The sequence below is a fragment of the Apium graveolens genome, chromosome 10, assembly GCF_009905375.1.
Source record: "Apium graveolens cultivar Ventura chromosome 10, ASM990537v1, whole genome shotgun sequence".
Lineage (NCBI taxonomy): Eukaryota > Viridiplantae > Streptophyta > Magnoliopsida > Apiales > Apiaceae > Apium > Apium graveolens.
In genome coordinates, this window is record NC_133656.1 from 173512487 (window position 1) to 173530755 (window position 18269).

The window sequence follows — 18269 nt, forward strand, 5'->3', positions numbered from 1 at the left end:
ACAAATAAGCGACCAAGAGACAAGCTTGTACAAGAAGCCAAGGATTGTGACATCATCAAACCACAAGGAAAGGACATGTGTTAAAAAGGTGACACAAACATGGTGACATAAGCATGACAAAAAGAAGTGTGTTGTTGGTTGATTCTTGGCCATGCAAAAGTTACCATGGTAAAAGATCAAAATTTGCCAAGCCAAAAAGGAAATCAACCAAGCAAAATATCATAACACAAAAATTAAAAATTTGACTTTGCTCCCATGAAGAGAAGCTCCCGGCCAAAAAAATCCAGCAACTTGAAATTGTCATATCTCCTTCAATACTCACTCAAATGTTGTGTTCTATAGCTAGTTGGAAAGGTATTGAGATGGCCTACAACTCTTGTTCACAAGTATCGTCCAAATAAGCAAGGTAAGACCCTCATTTTTACAGTTCTTTCAATCGTACTTTTAGAAATTTTAAAGCCTAACTTTGTATTCTTGATTTCTTTGGAAAGATCAAGCTTGTAGGAGGCTCCCTAAGGCTTCCTAGCAACTTAACACCTACCAAGGAAGGTATAAAATTCAAACCATAGCCTTTACTTTTACTATTAGTGATTTTGATGGTTGGTTTTCAAAATGAGAAGCATGATCTTTGATTATTAGTAGTTTGATTTGAAATTGGAGTGATTTGGTGAATGAATCTTGTTATAGTTAATAGAACTTGATTGTTGTTGGTTGAGATGAAGAATCTGGAGAATAAGGACTGGTATAGTATTATGTAGTTGAGGTTTTGATGTGTTAATAATGGTGGGTTGTTTGGTGAGGTTTTGGTGTAGTGAGAAACTTGGAAAACTCGTAAATATAGTCATCGTAATGCCCGTTTTCCTTAGACTGTTGTACATGAATCTCAGACCAGATAACTCACTGACCAATCTTAGCTATATCATGTCGTAAGCTTCGTTTTGGTATGTGGTTCGCTTAGATCCGATTTACGGTTTAGGAGAAACGACCGTTTTAAGTAACGGCATTTCACGAACGAACCTTTACCCCTCACTTTACTTTGAGACCTTGGTTAAGGCCCTTAAATGACTAATTGGAGTATGAAACAATTATGTAAAGTGGATTAGGCAGTTGGTAGAGTACTCGCGAAAGAATCGCCTTAAAATTCTTAATGGTTAATTTATTAAAAATGGTGGAGCCGAGGGTACTCGAACGACTTATGTGATTCGTTAAGCGTAGGAGTGACCATAAACGAACGTTAGGGTTCAATTGGTTAAAGTCTAGTTTCTTAAGCGACCGGGGTTTAATTCCGACTTATGTTGTTGTTCATAGGTTATCGGACCCACTCTAAGCTTAAGTCTATCCGGGAACACTCAGGCAAGTTTTCTACCCGTTATACTGTTGTTGTGATGTATACATATGTATATGCATTATCTTGTGATGGATGCATGGTGGTTAATTAGCAAATCTTGCGATATATTGGAGCATGTGATATGGTATATATGCATGTCTGTTTCGTAATCTTGATATATATTGTTGATTCAATTGCTTATAAGTTGCATAATACCTATGCTAGAGATAAGCAGTAGTTGCGTATACCCTTAGTATAGGGGACCCAAAGGTGAACATTTTCTAAAACAGGGAGTCGATGTTCCCGAGTATATTATATATATATTTATATATATATAGATATAGTTTTCAAAACTATGAATCGAATAAGGTTTATTCGATAACTTTATTTTATTTATGAATATTATTTTGAATATTCATTCGAGAGTTTATGACTCCGTCTATTTTATTAATGAATATTATTTTGAATATTCATTCGAGGACATATGACTCCGTTTATTTTATTTAATGAATATTATTATTTGAATATTCATTCGAGGACTTATGACTCTGATTATTTACTAATTATTATTCTTTATTTTATTAAAGAATAATATGTCGATAATCAAACTCACTTTTGATTATTCAAATAAAGATCCTACTTTCGTATAAGTATATCTTTGATTATTTAATATTCATTTCAATTATGAGTTTTAAAACTCCTACCTCGATTATTTTTATAAGGATCACCCTTATGGGAATATTATTTAAATAATAATATTCAGATATTTTCTAATATATCGGGACTGATTTATTATACTAAATCAGCATTACTCCAAACATTCTTAAAAATGTTTTCGAGTCTTCAAAATGATTTTTAAAGGTTAGGGCGGATCCCAAAACTCATTTTTTTATATTTAAGATCTTCCTTTCGAAGGGGATTTAAACACTCGCTCAAAACCTGAGAGATCCGGCTCTGTGGTGTATTTTATATTCGCAACAAGGTTGTTATTTTGATAAAAGAGTTTTTGATTACTTACCCAACACTCGGGAAGTAAAATTCTTGGAACAAGTTAATCCATTAACAGGCACCGCCTGGGAAATATCGGTGAATTTTCCTTTCCAACTAGATACGACTTCTTGGTGGAGCCGTATCAACAAGTTTCTACTTGGGGAAAGGGGGGACAAGCTTTACGTTTCAGAGTCATGGATTTCATCTGAACTAGGAGTGGCGTAAGTGGTCGAGTGGCGCCGGCCCAGCCTTATTATATTGGCCCAAATGGCTTGGAAGTTCCGTTAAGACGGTCAATTCCTTAGGAGTCCAGCGTTCGGTTGACAAGTAAATCCGACAGGTTCTCCTCTACATGTAGAAAATGGTGGGGTTGCACTACTGCGACTGATCATCATGAGTGGTCTTCCTGGCGCGGCAAACTCCCGTAATGAGTTCATCATCCAATTGGATATTTCTGCAAAACTAACCAGAGCATTTAGATATAAAGGCTACGGCTGGGCGATTGTTGAGTGTTGGCAGGGTCGAGTTTTCAAAATGATGTTTTCATCAAATGAAGTGTCTCGTAACTTTATTTCATTTTGATGATATTTCAAAGATTGATTCTATACAAGTTTTGTCTTGTAGCTTAATCTATGGGATGAACTATTTATACATTGAACGGTGGTAGTTCAAGTAGTATTCGGAAAAGATATAAGTATATTGGAGTATCTTGTAACTTCATCTTTTAAACTTATATCTAGTAAATGATTATCTTGTGCATATCAAAGATTTTCAGAAAAACGTTGAGACAAGGTTAGATATATGAGATCACCTTGCAACGATATTTTTATACATTTATAAACTGGAACTCTGTGTATATTATACATGTCAGAGGATTTCAAAGATTGTGAAAAGTATATAGGTATATATATACTGAATATTTTGCGACTTGGTCGCGTTAAGATATCAACTTGGTTCATTTCTTCTTGACCAAGACTTTCATGAGTACTATGAGAATGCTCATATATTGTTAATTATTATACATATTATTTCGGTGGGATTGTTGCTCATCCTTGCTTTCTTCTTTCATCACACAACAACAGACATACAAGATGAACAGGACAAAGCTCCCAATTTACGAGCGGATAGGAAACGTTTCGCAGTTTCCTATAGGCGTTGATGTCGCTGTAGCCGAGGTAGGAACTGCCAATAGGCTAGGCTTTCAACTTTTGATGTACCAGACTTATGTATCTTTATGAATTGTAATAATGGCAAAGAAATGTAAATTTATTCAGAAACCCTTTTAAGGTGTAACGGTTTATAATTGTGGAATAAAATGACTTGTGTTATTTTTGATATTCATCTCTGACACTATAACTTGTGGTGTGTGTGTATGTATATTGTGGGGTCACAGTACTCAATAGTTGGTTGACTGTTAAGATTAAGTATTGATAAAGGAAATAGAACTCGTGACAACCTGAATCCCCGACCCCGGATTTGGGGGTGTTACAGAAATGGTATCAGAGCTAAGCGTTATAAACCTCAGAGATGATATGACGTTAAAATAATAAGTTCACTAAGATAATAAGAACTCTTGCCAAGTTCATAGTCGGACTACCTAATGTAGTACTGACAGTTAAAACCCTTATGGGAACCCTTATAAATATCGTGATAGAAGCGTAGTTCGTTATCGTATATGGTAGCGGGACTCCGAACCCTGAGGTTGAGGAACAACAACGCGATGATGTTTTATTACTTATTGGAGATCAGATTATGGATCCGATAGAGCGTCCTGACGTGGGACCGGATGATGTTCATATTGAGGATGTAGCGGTTGAGGATGTTGTCCTAGAAGGGATTGTTGCTGAGAAGAATCTCGTGGAGGATCCTGACACGAATGAATAAATGACCACTGAGGAATTGATGACTATGGTTAGGGTGACTATCAGAGGTAGGATTGGCCAGTTACTAACGGAGGTTCGTTCAAGTTCGTAAAAGAGTAGCCCCTTTAACGCGCTTACTCGTAAGACTTAGAAGTTCGAATGGACAGAGAAATATGAGAACAACTTTCAAGAACTGAAGCAAAGATTGGTGACGGCCCCTATGATGGCGTTTCCGGATGGAAAAGGAGATTTTGTGATGTGTAGTGACGCTTCGCATAAGAAATTATGGTGCTTCTTATACAGCACAACAAGGTAATCGCGTACGCGTCAAGACAATTAAGGGAATATAAAATTCGATATCCCCACTCATGAGCTTAGACTCGTGATAATAGTTTTTCCCTAAAGATTGGAGGCACTACTTGTATGGAGAGAAGTGCAAGATTTACACAAAACATAGGAGCTCTAGTACATTTTTACGTAGAAAGAGCTCAACATACGCCATAGGAGGCGGTTAGAGCTAATCAAGAATTATGATTGGGAGATTCTTATCATTCGGGGAAAGCCAATGTGGTGGCTGATGCCCTTAGTAAAAAGGAGAGACTCAAGATGATAATGTCTTTGGGAGAGTTTATAAGAGATTTTGAGAAAATGGAAATAAAAGTGAAGGTAACCGGAGCCGGTACCGAAAAGCTGTTTGAGATTGCAATACAGCCCGAATTATTGGAAAAGAACATATTGTGCCAGGAAAAGTGATGAATGAAGGCAGAGAGCCAACAAATAGATAAGAGATTAATACCGAGAAAGATGATAAGGGAATAATGAGGTATTCCTACAAAATTTGGGTTCCAAATGTTCAAGAGCTTAAAGATGAGATCTTAGATGAAAGCTAGTTTGAGGAATAAGATTTAGAGCAAACCCTGAACGTGATAGTCAGGGAGGTCACCATCAAGATAGAAGGAACCCATAACATAATGAAGTGGAAAATGAGGATTTAAAACATGTAGGATGACCCCGATTATGGGGAGGAGGAGGGAATGTTCAGACTAAGGAAACTGAAGTCGAGTAAGGAAAGGAGACCCGAGACGGTACTCCTATACGATAATTTATGGACCTTTCTAGACAGAACTTAGACTATTATCCCCAACCACCACCCTGAGGAAACAATACAGTGAGAAATTCTTTCAGGACCTTTAAGTCGCTAAGCTCTCAGAGTTCCAAGGAACAAGCTGACCCAGTTGAGGCAAGAGCCTGGCTAAAGGAAATATAGGAATTATTTGAGATTCTAAATGATTGACGAATCACAAAAGACTGTTTTTGTCACTTACCCTCCTAAGAGAGAGGCCACCCGCTAGTGAAAGGCCAAGGAAGGCACAAAGCAAGAGATTATAATAAACTGATTTAAGTTCAGTCAATTGTTTTCAGGAAAGTACTTCCTAAGGTTATGAAGATAGTGTAGAAGCTTTAGATCCAGAACAAAGGCAGACGGGTTTGATGAATTATGAATCTAAGTTGTAAAAGTTGTCAAGATTCGTTCTGAGGACACAAATCCAGAATGACGGGATATTTGAAATCAATGCTTATGTTGTGTTGGTTCATGAAATAATGATAAGAGAAAGGAAAATAAAAAGAAACTGAAGTGGAAAGGAATATAAAGGCAATAGAGTTTGAAAAATGATAAGGGAGTTGGGCATGAGGAAAACCTAAAGACTCGTAGCAATAGAAATAGAAAAGTATGTAATCGTCAGGATGAGGGTGATTCACCATGAGTTAAAATTGATGGTTGAAGGCATAAGAGATACATATATTGTACCCCCTTTAAGTTGGGAGAATTCGAGGAAACCTTGAGATAGTTCGAAGGATAAACAATGAGACGCGGATAGACTGAGGAGACAAGAAAGTAAGAAATTAGGAAAATTGGATGAAGGAAGTGACCTTCAAAAATGTGAAGTGTAAGACCGGGGGCATGATACCCAGAAAGGGAGACACCGGGTATGAAAGACATCCCAACATTGAGATGACTGTTGAGATAAATAACAAAAGTAAATAAGGATTTATTAAGAAGAAGTTCACGTTGAACACAACCAATATCTTCCAGGACATCCCTGTTGTCAATACCAAACTAGGAAAGAAAAGCGGGTAACCATTGTTATCTTTTGAAGGCCATATGTGTTGACCTCGGTTTGAATAAGGATGCTATTGTGAAATTGGTATAGACTATCGAGGTGGGAATGATTGAATAAGATAATCTATCAAAGATATATGACTTGATTTATCCATGGAAGGATGCAAGTACCTTTTTAAAGGTGGAATTAAGGATATAACTTCGATAACTTAAGATGAACCCTAGGGGAATGCATAAAGGTTGGCATTTCGCCCTTAATAGGGACAGTATGAGTTTTGACAGTATGAATTCGAAAGGATTAAGGTAACAACAACCTTTAAGGATCAGTGGATGAACGATTTAAGGATAACCTTAGAGGTTTAAGGATAACCTTAGAGGTTTTATAAGGAGAAAGGTAATATTCGAAGTTCTCAAGAATAGAAATTTGATAAAGGAAAATGGCGTAATTATAATAATGCCAGGTGGGCACGTGTTAAACCATAAGAAGTATAGATTAAACCAATGAAGATCAGAATTGTTAAAGCAAGAAAGGCCCAAGATAAAAGACGTCCTAAGTACGATCGAGAGTCAACCATGATAATGTTTACATTTAAAAACTAAGGCAGTGACTTATGGAAAAATGGTGATTTTTTTTTACCACAAGGACTTAAGAAAAGCATTTTCACATAAGCAGTGATTTGAAATGAGGTAGAAAATTTAGTGAAGGTGGTTAAAATGACATTGATTGTAAGGAAATATTACTATCAGGAAAGACCAAAGAGGTGGCCGACACTTTAAGTGTAAGAAGACAATTATCGGCGCTCGTGCCAGAGGAATATAGTGATAATGGTTAAAGCCGTGAAGATTGTATTATGGTTTGAAAGATTGACATTCCTTCTGATGATTGTGCGATACTCAACCGTGATAGTAGTTTGGTAAAGATTTCATTTATGAAATCGCCGTGAGCGGGCTATCTATCTTATAAGGTCATATCTTGAGATAAGCCAGGACCATGTTACAAAAGGACTAAATGAACCTTTGAGCTTCATGTCTCCTAATAAAGACATATGGTTAATAATGGTATTAACCTGCCATCGTTGCTTTTATTGAAACTCTTCTGCAATTTTATCTGCTTCATGTCATATGTACGCCAAGTTCAGGAGTGTTCTTCATGAATCATGGAATGGTGATTATGTTGCCTCCTTAGAAGAATTCGATATGACATGTATGGACTCTGTATGGTTAGCTATTAAGATTTCATAGAAAATGAATGACTACAGTAGGTCAGTGGTGGACCATAGTATTGCAACAATGATTCTGCGAGTAATGAGCCGATTACAGCCATGAGAGTTGTATTGGAATGAATGTTGAGATAAAGTACCCCTAATGGGGTCGTGTTGATATATAAGTTATCACTGATAGACTACCTAGTGGAGTATTTACATATTATGTATTTATTCCCTCTTATGAATAGAGAGTCGTATTACTATACGAGGAAGGTTGCAGTGCAAGCATAGAATTCTAGTAACAATGATGTCTAAAATGAAATCCCTTATTCGATTTATTTTTGATATTCATCTCTGAGACTATAACTTGTGGTGTGTGTGTGTATATTGTGGGGTCATAGTACTTAGTAGTTGGTTGACTGTTATGATTAAGTATTGATAAAGGAAATGGAACTCGTTACAACCCGAATCCCCGACCCCGGATTTGGGGGTGTTACAAGCTCTCAGATGAAGACCCCCAAGCCTGAACCTTCAGCACTGAGGTGCTTGACATGACGGAAGATGATCTTGTTGCGAAGTTTGCCGTTGGTGTTTCCATGGTCATACCCAACTCTTGCAGCGACATTCTTCGTTCGTCTTCCTGTATTTCTATTCTTTGTAATCTGTACTTTGTAATTGGTACTCGTAGTTGGTACTCTTTGTAATTTAACTAGCCTTCGGGGTTTTATATTTTAATGCATCTTTTGTTTTTCATCAGCATTGTCCAACTGCATTTAATTATTCGCCTTAAAAACGAATCGTATTTTCGTCCTTATGGATGCCTTAAGGAAAAATGAATTGTATCTTTGGCTTCGTTCGCCTTAACAATCTTACAAAATGAATTGTATCTCTGGCTTCATTCGCCTAAACAATTTGATTAATATGAATCGTATCTTCGGCTTATTCATTTGCCTTAACGTAATTATCGAATTGTATCTTCGACTTTATCAGCCTTAACAACAATGATAGAATGAATCGCGTCTCTGGCTTCGTTCGCCTCAACGATCTTATCGAATTGTATTTCCGGCTTTATCTGCCTCAACAATTTTGATAATAAAATGAATCGTATTTAAAATGAATCGTATCTTCGGCTTTATTCGCCGCCTCAACGATTTTATCGAAGTGTTCTTACCCCCTACAGCCCCAAGGGTTAAAGGCCGAAGGTGATTTCGGTGATTAATCCTTTTTAAATCAGGCGAAGGTACATGGGTGCTGATCTTTTAGAGATCGCCCTTAGATCAGCGGTAATCTTCGGGATCGCCCTTAAACCTGGTTGGATTAATTGTTTTTCATTATCAAGGCCGAGGACCATGTTCTTCCTTTTGATCGCCCCGGGACAGGGGTTCCTTGGGCCTTTTTAATAATGATTAAGGGAAGACGAATAATAGGGCGTTATTCCAGGATTGCCCCTTAAGGCCCTTAATTCGTATTTACCAATTTCAAGTTGTCATAATAGCGTAGTGATGTTTGACTTTTGGGCGATTGCCCCTTATGTCTTAATTATCAAATGACAATGGCGGCGGTCGATGAGTTTATCCTCTTCGGGATCGCCCTCAGATAATTCTCGATCGGCCGTAGCACGTATAAATAAAGAAATTTTGACAGGAAATGCATCTTTATTTAATCAGATTGCTTACATTTTTCACATATAATTGAAATACAAGCTTTTAAGAAATTTCTTACTGATAAAATTTTTGAAGGCGACTGGCATGCCAAGTATTTTTAATTGATTTGCCTGACAATGTTTCGAGCTTATAGGTTCCGGGGCGAACGACTTCGGTCACTTTGTAAGGCCCTTCCCAGTTCGGCTGGAGCTTTCCTTGTTTGGCCGACATAGATGCGGCCAACTCCCTTAGTACTAGGTCTCCTACTCTGAAGGCCCTATTCTTCACATTGAAGTCATAGTGTTGTGCCGCTTGCAGTAAATACCTCATATTCCTTTGATGGGCGACTTCTCTTTCTTCCTCCAGCAAGTCTACGTTCGCCTTCAACCCGAAGCTATTAGTTTCCGCATTGTAGGTCTCGGTTCGGTATGATTCCAAGCCCACTTCAACAGGAACTAGGGCCTCGGTGCCATAAGCCATTCTAAAAGGAGTTTCTCCGTTCAATGTCCGGGGGTGGTTCGGTAGGCCCATAAGATCCAAGGGAGTTCTTCTGCCCATCTTCCTTTTGCCTCGCCCAGTCTCTTATTAATTCCCCGGAATATCACTTTGTTCGCCGCCTCGATTGCCCCATTTCCTTGTGGGTGGGCGACTGAGCTAAATTTCTGTTCAATTCCGAAGTGGTGCAGAAACTTGCGGAATTTGCTTCCAATGAATTGAGTTCCATTATCTGAGATGCAGGTTTTCGGAATGCCAAACCGGAGAATGACCTGCTTCAAGAAGAACTTTTTAGCGGCTTCTTCGGTTATGGACGACAGAGGACGGGCTTCAACCCATTTGGTCATGTAGTCGATGACGATTATGCAGTATTTCGCTTGCTTCGTGCTAGTGGGCAGTATGACGACTATATCCACAGCCCATACGGCGAATGGAATTGGGCTTAGTATAGAGGTCATTTCTTCTGGAGGTTGCTTCGGGACAGTGGAGAACAGCTGGCATTATACACATCTCTTTGCATAGTCGATGGCGTCTGCCTTCAGAGTGGGCCAGAAGAATCCTTGCCGAAGAATTTTAAAGGCGAGTGACCGACCGACCAGGTGTTTCACGACCAACATGGAGTCGCTGAAGGCCCTTAGGTGCTTCGCCTCAAGGCTTCGGGCAAGCTTCATTCCTGCGAGGAGGGCCTCATATTCGGCCTCATTGTTTGTCAAGGGGAAGGTGAACCTTATGGCTTGGCATATTTCAAATCCTTCGGGGCTGGAGAGGATCAAGCCGGCCCCACATTTTTTTCCGGCTACCGACCCATCTACAAAGAGCTTCCACTTTCCGGGGATCCGGATTAGTTGTTCATCAGGCGACAGATCCTTCGGACCCGAGAATGTGCACTCAACCATGAAGTCGGCCAAAGCCTTGGCCTTAATTTCCGTTCGAGGAACGTACTCGAGATCAAATTCCCCGAGTTCGATGGACCATGCTACGACTCTCCCAGAAGCTTCGGGCCTAGTCAAAATTTTCTTCAAAGGTTGGCTGGTGACGACTTGGACCGTCCGTCCTTGGAAATAATGTCGCAATTTTCAGGAGGCCATAACCAACCCATATGCGAATTTTTCAGCGTTGGGTACCTTGTCTCTGCGTCCTTGAGGACATGGGACACGTAAAACACAGGATGTTGATTACCTTCATAATTTTTTACGAGGACGGCCCCCAGAGTTCTGTCGGACACAGCTAGATAAAGCTGAAGAGTTTCCTTCGGATCGGGCCTCATCAAGAGTGGTGCCTTTGTCAAATATTCTTTTACTTCTTCGAACGCCTTTTGGCATTCGGGCCCCCACTCAAAAATCTTTGACCCTTTGAGCACGGCGAAGAAGGGAAGTGCTTTCTCGGCTGACCGGGAAATGAAACGCCGAAGGGCGGCGAGCCGTTCGGACATGCTTTGTTGAGGTCAGTGTAATCCACGTACATCCTCCATTTCCTATTCGACTTTTTCACGACCACCACATTGGCTAGCCAGTCAGGATACTCGATCTCCTCGATAAATTTGGCTTCTAAAAGTTTTTCCACTTCGGCTTCTATTACCTTCTGTCGTTCGACTGTAAACGTCCTCTTCTGCTTTACCGGCTTGGCCTCAGGCTGCACATTCAAGCAGTACGTTGCCGTCTTGGGATCCAATCTGGGCATATCTTCGGGCCCCCAGGCGAACACATCATGGTATTGCCGGATGACAGCTATTACCTTCGCCTTCAGATCCGCTCCCATATTTTTTCCAATTCGGACCATCTTTCCCGAATGTCCCGCATACAATTCCACTTCTTCGGTTTCCGCTGCGGGTTCGACAATTGGGCTTGAGAGATCAACCCCAAATTTCTCTAACTCGATGTTCAATGTTTCGCGGCTTCCGCTGGGTTCGGACTCTGCCCGCTTCCTCTTCCCGGTTCCGTCTGGTCCTTCATATTCCTGATCCTTCTCAAGGTCTTCGAGCATTATGATTCGGGATGTTTTCTGATCGCCCCTCATTTCTCCTACCCCTTTTTCAGTTGGGAACTTGAGTTTGAGGTGGGGTATCGACTCCATTGCTTTGAAAGTTGATAAGAAGGGCCTGCCAAATATTGCATTGTACGGACTTTCAATACGAACCACATAGAACTTCACCAGCTTCTCGGCGGTGTATGACAACTTGCCCAGGAGGACCAGAAGAGTAATCGTTCCTTCAAACTGAATAGGATGTCCTCCGATGGCATAAAGGGGGGCCTCGTTACAGGGCTCTAGTTGCTCTCCCGCCATGTTCATCTTATAGTAGGTTTTGTGGAATAATATATTGGCTGAGCTGCTGGTATCCACCATCACTTTCCATATCTTGTTCTGCCCGATGATAGGATTGATGATCAGAGGGTCCTCGTACGGGCGAATGACATCCTCATAGTCTTCAGTGCTGAAGGTCATGGCCATGTGGGGCTTCGCCTATCCGAACTGATACAGATTGTACACCTGTCGGGCATACTTCTTCTTTGCTGTCTTGCTATCTTTATCCAGGATGCTTCCCCCGGATATAGTTTTCACTTCACCCCGTATCCTGTCCCTTCGCTCTGGCTCGTCGGCCTCTGCTTCCTCCTCTGGGCTCTCCTTCGGCCCCAATCTATCTCTCAGATCTCGGACGAACTAATTAAGCTCGCCTCTTTGATCATGCGCTCAATGAGCTTCTTGAGGTGATAGCATTCATCAGTGTTATGCCCCTTGTCCCTGTGATGGTCACAATACTTATCGGGATTTTTCTTGTGGTTCGGGACCTTCATCTTGGCGGGGCGAACGAATCCTGGTTTGCCCTTTATCTCATGGAGAATCTTGGAGATCGGCGCATTCAAGGGAGTGAACATTGCCGAATCTCTATCTCGACATTGTTCGGCCCCACGATCGGTTTCCTTCCTTCCTTCCTTTCTACTATCCCTCCGGTCAGATCCTGATCTTGAGCCCTCATATCGGTCGGCTCGCTTTGATCGGTCGTCCCTTCTTGAGTCTTTATATCCCCCAATACTTTCCATCTTTCGGCGAATATTCTCGCCTCTTACATATATATCATTTAGGGATTTTGGGGGAAAATCGTAAAGAGATGAGCGGAGTTTTTTACCTTTATAGGGGTCTAGCCCCGCCGTTAGGAAGCCCATTGCTTTGATTTTATCCAGATTGGTGACCATCCCCGCTTCTTCCTTGAACCTAGCGAGATAATCCCCCAGCTCTTCATTCGCCCTCTGCCGACAATGGACCAAGGCTTCGGTATCCTTCGCCTTTCGGCACAGGTGTAACGACCGGGAAATTTACGTTGTATTATATCATATTTGTAATAAAATATGTGAATAAATATGTCAGTTATGTGTGATTATCTGTTAAACCCTAATTGTTACGTGCTACGTGTATTCTGTATCATTTCTGTATTTTTAAGGTATTTTTTAGATGTTTTATATCGTATTCAAAGGTTTCATTTCAAACGTTTTGCAACCCAAATAATGATTTTAAAGCCAGTATTTCAAATAAAATAATGGGCCTTATTTTTCATCAAACGGCTTTTACAATCGCAATATTCTGAACATCTAAATATTTTATAAATTTTCTCGTTTTACGAAAAATGACTTTTCCGGGCCCCATTGGGTGTTAAAAACCCCACAAAAATCATATTTTTATTTTTATAAAATTATAGGACTTTTATTTATACCATTTCTTTGTATTTTTGAATTATTCACAATTTTTGGGAATTTTTGACATATATATTGCATATATAAAATATTTATAAATTAAATTTTAATACCCAAAAATTATGAAAATTAGGGCCAAATATTTTTATTAAATGTATAATTAGCCCCTTAATTTTATTTAGGAGTATTATTTTTCATACTATAAATACCCTAATTATTATTAATTAATTCATAATTCTGCAAATTAATTCCCAAATTCAGAAATTAGGGTTCTTGAGTTCTTGATTTCAAGCAAAGATTTGACAGTGATTCTGATCTCCAAATCAAACATGTGAGTACTCAATCGAAAGCTCTTGATCCCTACTTTCCATTTCTATCATCAATTTTGTGTTTTATTACGTTGATTTTCAATTCGTATTTTTAGGGTTTATGTTTGATTTAGGCGTTTTTGATTCTGGGATCGTTTGATTGTGTTGATGATTTGAATAGCTTTGTCTTGAATCCAGGAATGATTTTGCATAGCTAATTAACTCGTATAACCCCGGGAAAGTAGTTCCCGAGTTCTTGAATTTTTAGCAATTTTTGAATTCATTTTCTGTGATTTTGAGGAAGTTTTGATTGTTGTTGAGTACTGAGACTGATTCTGGAACTCAGTAGCTTCAATTTCGTATATTGATCATTAAGTATAGTTAATGAATTTGGGGGGAAGGGTTTTCCGACGAGGCTCGCCGGAGTAGCTTCGGGAATCGCCGGAGTTCTTCGTGGAAGGACGATTGGACGTCAGGAACGGGGCGGAAGGACGGCGGTTGCAGACAGGAATTGATCTGGGCAGAAAAGGGATCGAAACGGTGATGTTTTCGTTGCAATCGGAGCTCGCCGTGGCTTCGCCGGAACCGGCCATCGGCGCCGGATTCTAGGTTGTTCTTGGACGACCCGGGTGACCCGGTTTCAACCCGGTGTTCAACCCGGTTTCGATCCAAAAAACCCCAATCCGTTTGTCTGAAATCTGTTTCTGAAATTAAAATTTATTTACTTTTATTTTGATAATACATAATTTAATTTTCTAAATTATAAAAATCAAGTAAAAATCAGATTAAAAATCTGAAATATTTTATAAATAATTCCTAAATTATTTTTTTTAAATTATAAATTCGAATTTAGTGATTTAATTAAGTATTTAATTATTTATTTAATCATTTATCTATTTATTTATTAATAGTTAATAATTATGGATTAAGGATTAAATTTATCGAATATTGTAAGGAGCGATTCGATAAATAAGGGAATTAATCGAATAACTCGTGATTATACGAGTAATTGAGCGATAAGTTCGATTATTAATATTCAGACGATAGTAAATTATTCGTATAATATCGTAATAATTATTCGTAATGAATGAGTAAATACAGAAAATTAATTTTAAAACGTATACGTGCAAGAATAACAGTAATGTTTTGATAATTATGCAAGAAACGCGAATAACTCCTAGAAATACGAGTAGTGATTCGATAATTAAAATTATTATTCGAGCGATAATTATTCGAAGAATAACTCAATAAATATTCGTATCGTATAATTAAATATCGGTAATCGATTTAATCATATAAATTGTAATAATAATCATAATAATTCAATAATTATACAAAAAAGATGAATGACTCGTATTTACACGAGTAATAGATTGTTGAGTTCGATTATGATTCGAATAATGACTCATTTATTCAGTAATTAACGTACTAGTTAAGGATATCGATTATTTATTTATAAATAATCGATCTAATCGAATAAATAACGATAAGTAGTAAATATTATAATAAACTGTGATTAATCCTAATAATTAGGGATTAATTATTTTATATTATTAAATAATTATTTATTAATTATTTATTTTTTATATATTTATTAAATATTTAAGAAGTGATTAATTATTTCGATAATTAATCACATAATTTTCAATAAATCATAACTTCTTCGTTTTAACTCCAAAAATTATAAAAAAATTATTTTTGACTTTGATTTTCTTAAATAATTATTTAAAAAAAATTATTTTAGGATTTAAAAGGTTGTAATAATTATTTATATTGAATAATAAATTGAATTATAAGTGTTTAATTGATAATAATTCAACCGTTAATCCGATTCGAGTGAAACGAAAGCCATTTTACTCTGAAAAATAAATTCTTTTTATTAAAAATAATATGAAGACCTAATTTCTTCTCGAAATTAGTTGACTTTATTGATTGCTTGATTATCAGTCGAAATACGCGCCGAGACGAGTCCGAAAAATTCCGAAAAAATGGGAAATTCAGAATAGTAATATTCATTTCAAATTCTTATTACGCTTGTATTCCTTTAATTTCTTTATTCATATCTCAGTTCGATTCTTGAATTATTCTTTTCATTTGAATTTATTATTCATATTCCAATTGTTACTCACAATTATTGATATATTCTGGTGATTAGAATATACCAAAGCATACCGATTGTTCCGGTTGCTATTTCAGGGACTGGATAACACTACTTTTGGGATTAAGTCTACTTAATCCTAAGGACCGGGACATAACCGGATCCTTGAAATGGGCCGTAGTTCCTGGGTGCCCGACGGGATCTATATAGTGAGATATAGATCTGCACTGTATCCTGGCTGATCAGCAGGGTATAGTTGCGAACTTGAGTCCAGTTTAGTTCATTTACATTCGCCAGTAATGGCCTTCTTTCGATTCTTATGAGGTTATATCTTTGCAGATATACCTGGGTTATGGATTCAATTATAATGCTTTAGCACTGTTTATATTTTGTGGACTTGTTGAGCAATTTTGGCTCACTCATTTTGTTGTTATTCACTTTACTGTTTTCAGTTAAGAAGGAATATGAAACCCATCAGGACACGAGTGGTAAAGAAGCGGGTCAAGCCTCGGGATCCTCTCATACCCAAGGTGTTGATCCCAATTCAGGAAGAAAGCTTTGAGTTACCCGAGTAGGTGGAGTGTTGATAGATAGTATGTGTGTGTTTGAATAAAAGCTGAACTTAGTTTAAAAATAAATTAGACAATGGTTTGTAATAAAGAGAGTTTATGAGATTTTAAATGGTGGGTTGTAATAAAAGTAGTTAGTGGTTCTTGTTTTCATACTTCAACCTAAAAAGGTCCTGGTTAGTGAGAAAGGGGTTTAATTTCATTTCTTTATTATTCATTAATAAGCTTTTACAGGTTTGGTGATTAGCTCGTAACCCCCAGACTTATACCCCGGGTGTGGATGGCGTTACAGTTTGGCATCAGAGCTGTAGGTTTGGTCCCTGAAAACAAGAACATTAGGACTAAGATAGGATAGGGAGATCACATAAGATAGGGACAGTCAAGTTAGGAAGAATAGTATTAGGATTTAGGCCAGATTAGAATAGGGAAATATGAATCTTAGGATTGTTTAGTGACCTTTTCTTTTCTTTGGTATATTATCAGATGGCATCTTCTGGTTATTTTGCATCTTCCGAGAGGACAGTCACTGGGCCAGCAGCACCAGTTATACCTCCAGTATCTGAGTATATGTTTCCTCCTCTACCACCTCCACCACCATTGCCACAGGAGCCGGTACCACCAGTTCAGGGGATAGTTCATGACCCCATAGAGATGTTTGATCCTTTTGAGTTCTTCGAGCCGATAGTTCCTTTACCTATTGAGCATCAGTTTATACCAGGTATTGAGCAGGAGTTACCACCACTACCATTGTTACCTCCTATACCAGTGCATGCCCCAGAGCCGGACATAGTTCAGATGATTCCAGTCGAGGGGATGGGAGAGCATGATGTGGATCTACAGTTAGGCTTACCACAGCCGGGTGCAGGTATTCCGAGGGTTCCTTCCCAGGAGTCAGTAGGTCAGATTGCTCAGCCGTATATGGTACCATACCATGAGTATAGAGTTATGAGGGATGATATGGAGTATTGGTGGGCACAGTGTCGAGAGATTATGCATCTGTTTGATCAGAGGGACAGAGGACCGTTAGCAGCCCTACAGCCAGATTACTACATGAGGCAGCGACTACAGTCAGTATTAATGAGCACTACTTGGGAGCTTGATGAGTTGACCCATGACGGACCTCCTTCTTTTGCAGAGTTCTATCGGATATTCCGCTTGGCACGGACTTTAGTCCAGGCACTTAGAGAGGAGCTTAGGCGTATTTCGCCTGGGTTCTGAGATGGTTTGAGACGATGACTCCAGAGTACATGTGTATATAGAGGCAGCATAGTATAACCTAGTGAGTAGTGTGTATGTGTGTATCAGTAGTTTAACTTGTAGTAGTAGTTTAACTTGTAGCGATAGTGTGACTTGTAGCCGTAGTGATGACCAGTAGCCCGAGACTTTTTGTATCAAGCATTTACACCTGAAGCTGGTGTCACATATATATATAAACTGAACTTTTCAAATATCTTTTATTTAAATTTCAGTCTTTTCAGTTTTACAGCATTTTCTTTCACTTTATTGCTTTACAGTCTTTTATACTAAGAGAAAGAAACATAAAAGAAAAAGAATAAACATTTTATTTAACTGTTTACATTTCTAGTTTTTACATTTAGTAACTGTTTTCTTTAAATAAACCATGTTATTAATACAGGATAAATTGTTTTCCATCACATACTATCAATTGTTTATTAAACTGTTAAATAAATATCATCTGTTTTATTATCAGAAGAAGATGGCACCAAAAAGAAAGACTAGGGCTGAAACCTCGAACAACAATTCCGAAGGTCAGACTAATGAGACCATGAACCAAATGTTCCATCTGATACAACAATAGATGATAATGATGCAGCAGCAGATGCATCATCAGCAACAGCAGATACAACAACAAATGTTACAACAGCCACATCGTCCTGAGCCTCAATTACCACCAGTATTACTTGTTGTTACTTTTAAGCAGTTCCAGTCAGTTAAACCTCCAG

General features: G+C 38.4%; 2 protein-coding genes across 2 annotated transcripts; both read right to left on the reverse strand.

The window, feature by feature from the left end:
- Positions 1 to 9224: 9224 nt before the first annotated feature.
- On the reverse strand, positions 9225 to 9629 carry LOC141691319 (uncharacterized). The gene has a single exon (XM_074496052.1). It carries the CDS (start codon positions 9627 to 9629, stop codon positions 9225 to 9227), a length of 405 nt encoding a protein of 134 aa, XP_074352153.1.
- Positions 9630 to 10940: 1311 nt separating this feature from the next.
- On the reverse strand, positions 10941 to 12092 carry LOC141691320 (uncharacterized). The gene has a single exon (XM_074496053.1). It carries the CDS (start codon positions 12090 to 12092, stop codon positions 10941 to 10943), a length of 1152 nt encoding a protein of 383 aa, XP_074352154.1.
- Positions 12093 to 18269: the final 6177 nt, after the last annotated feature.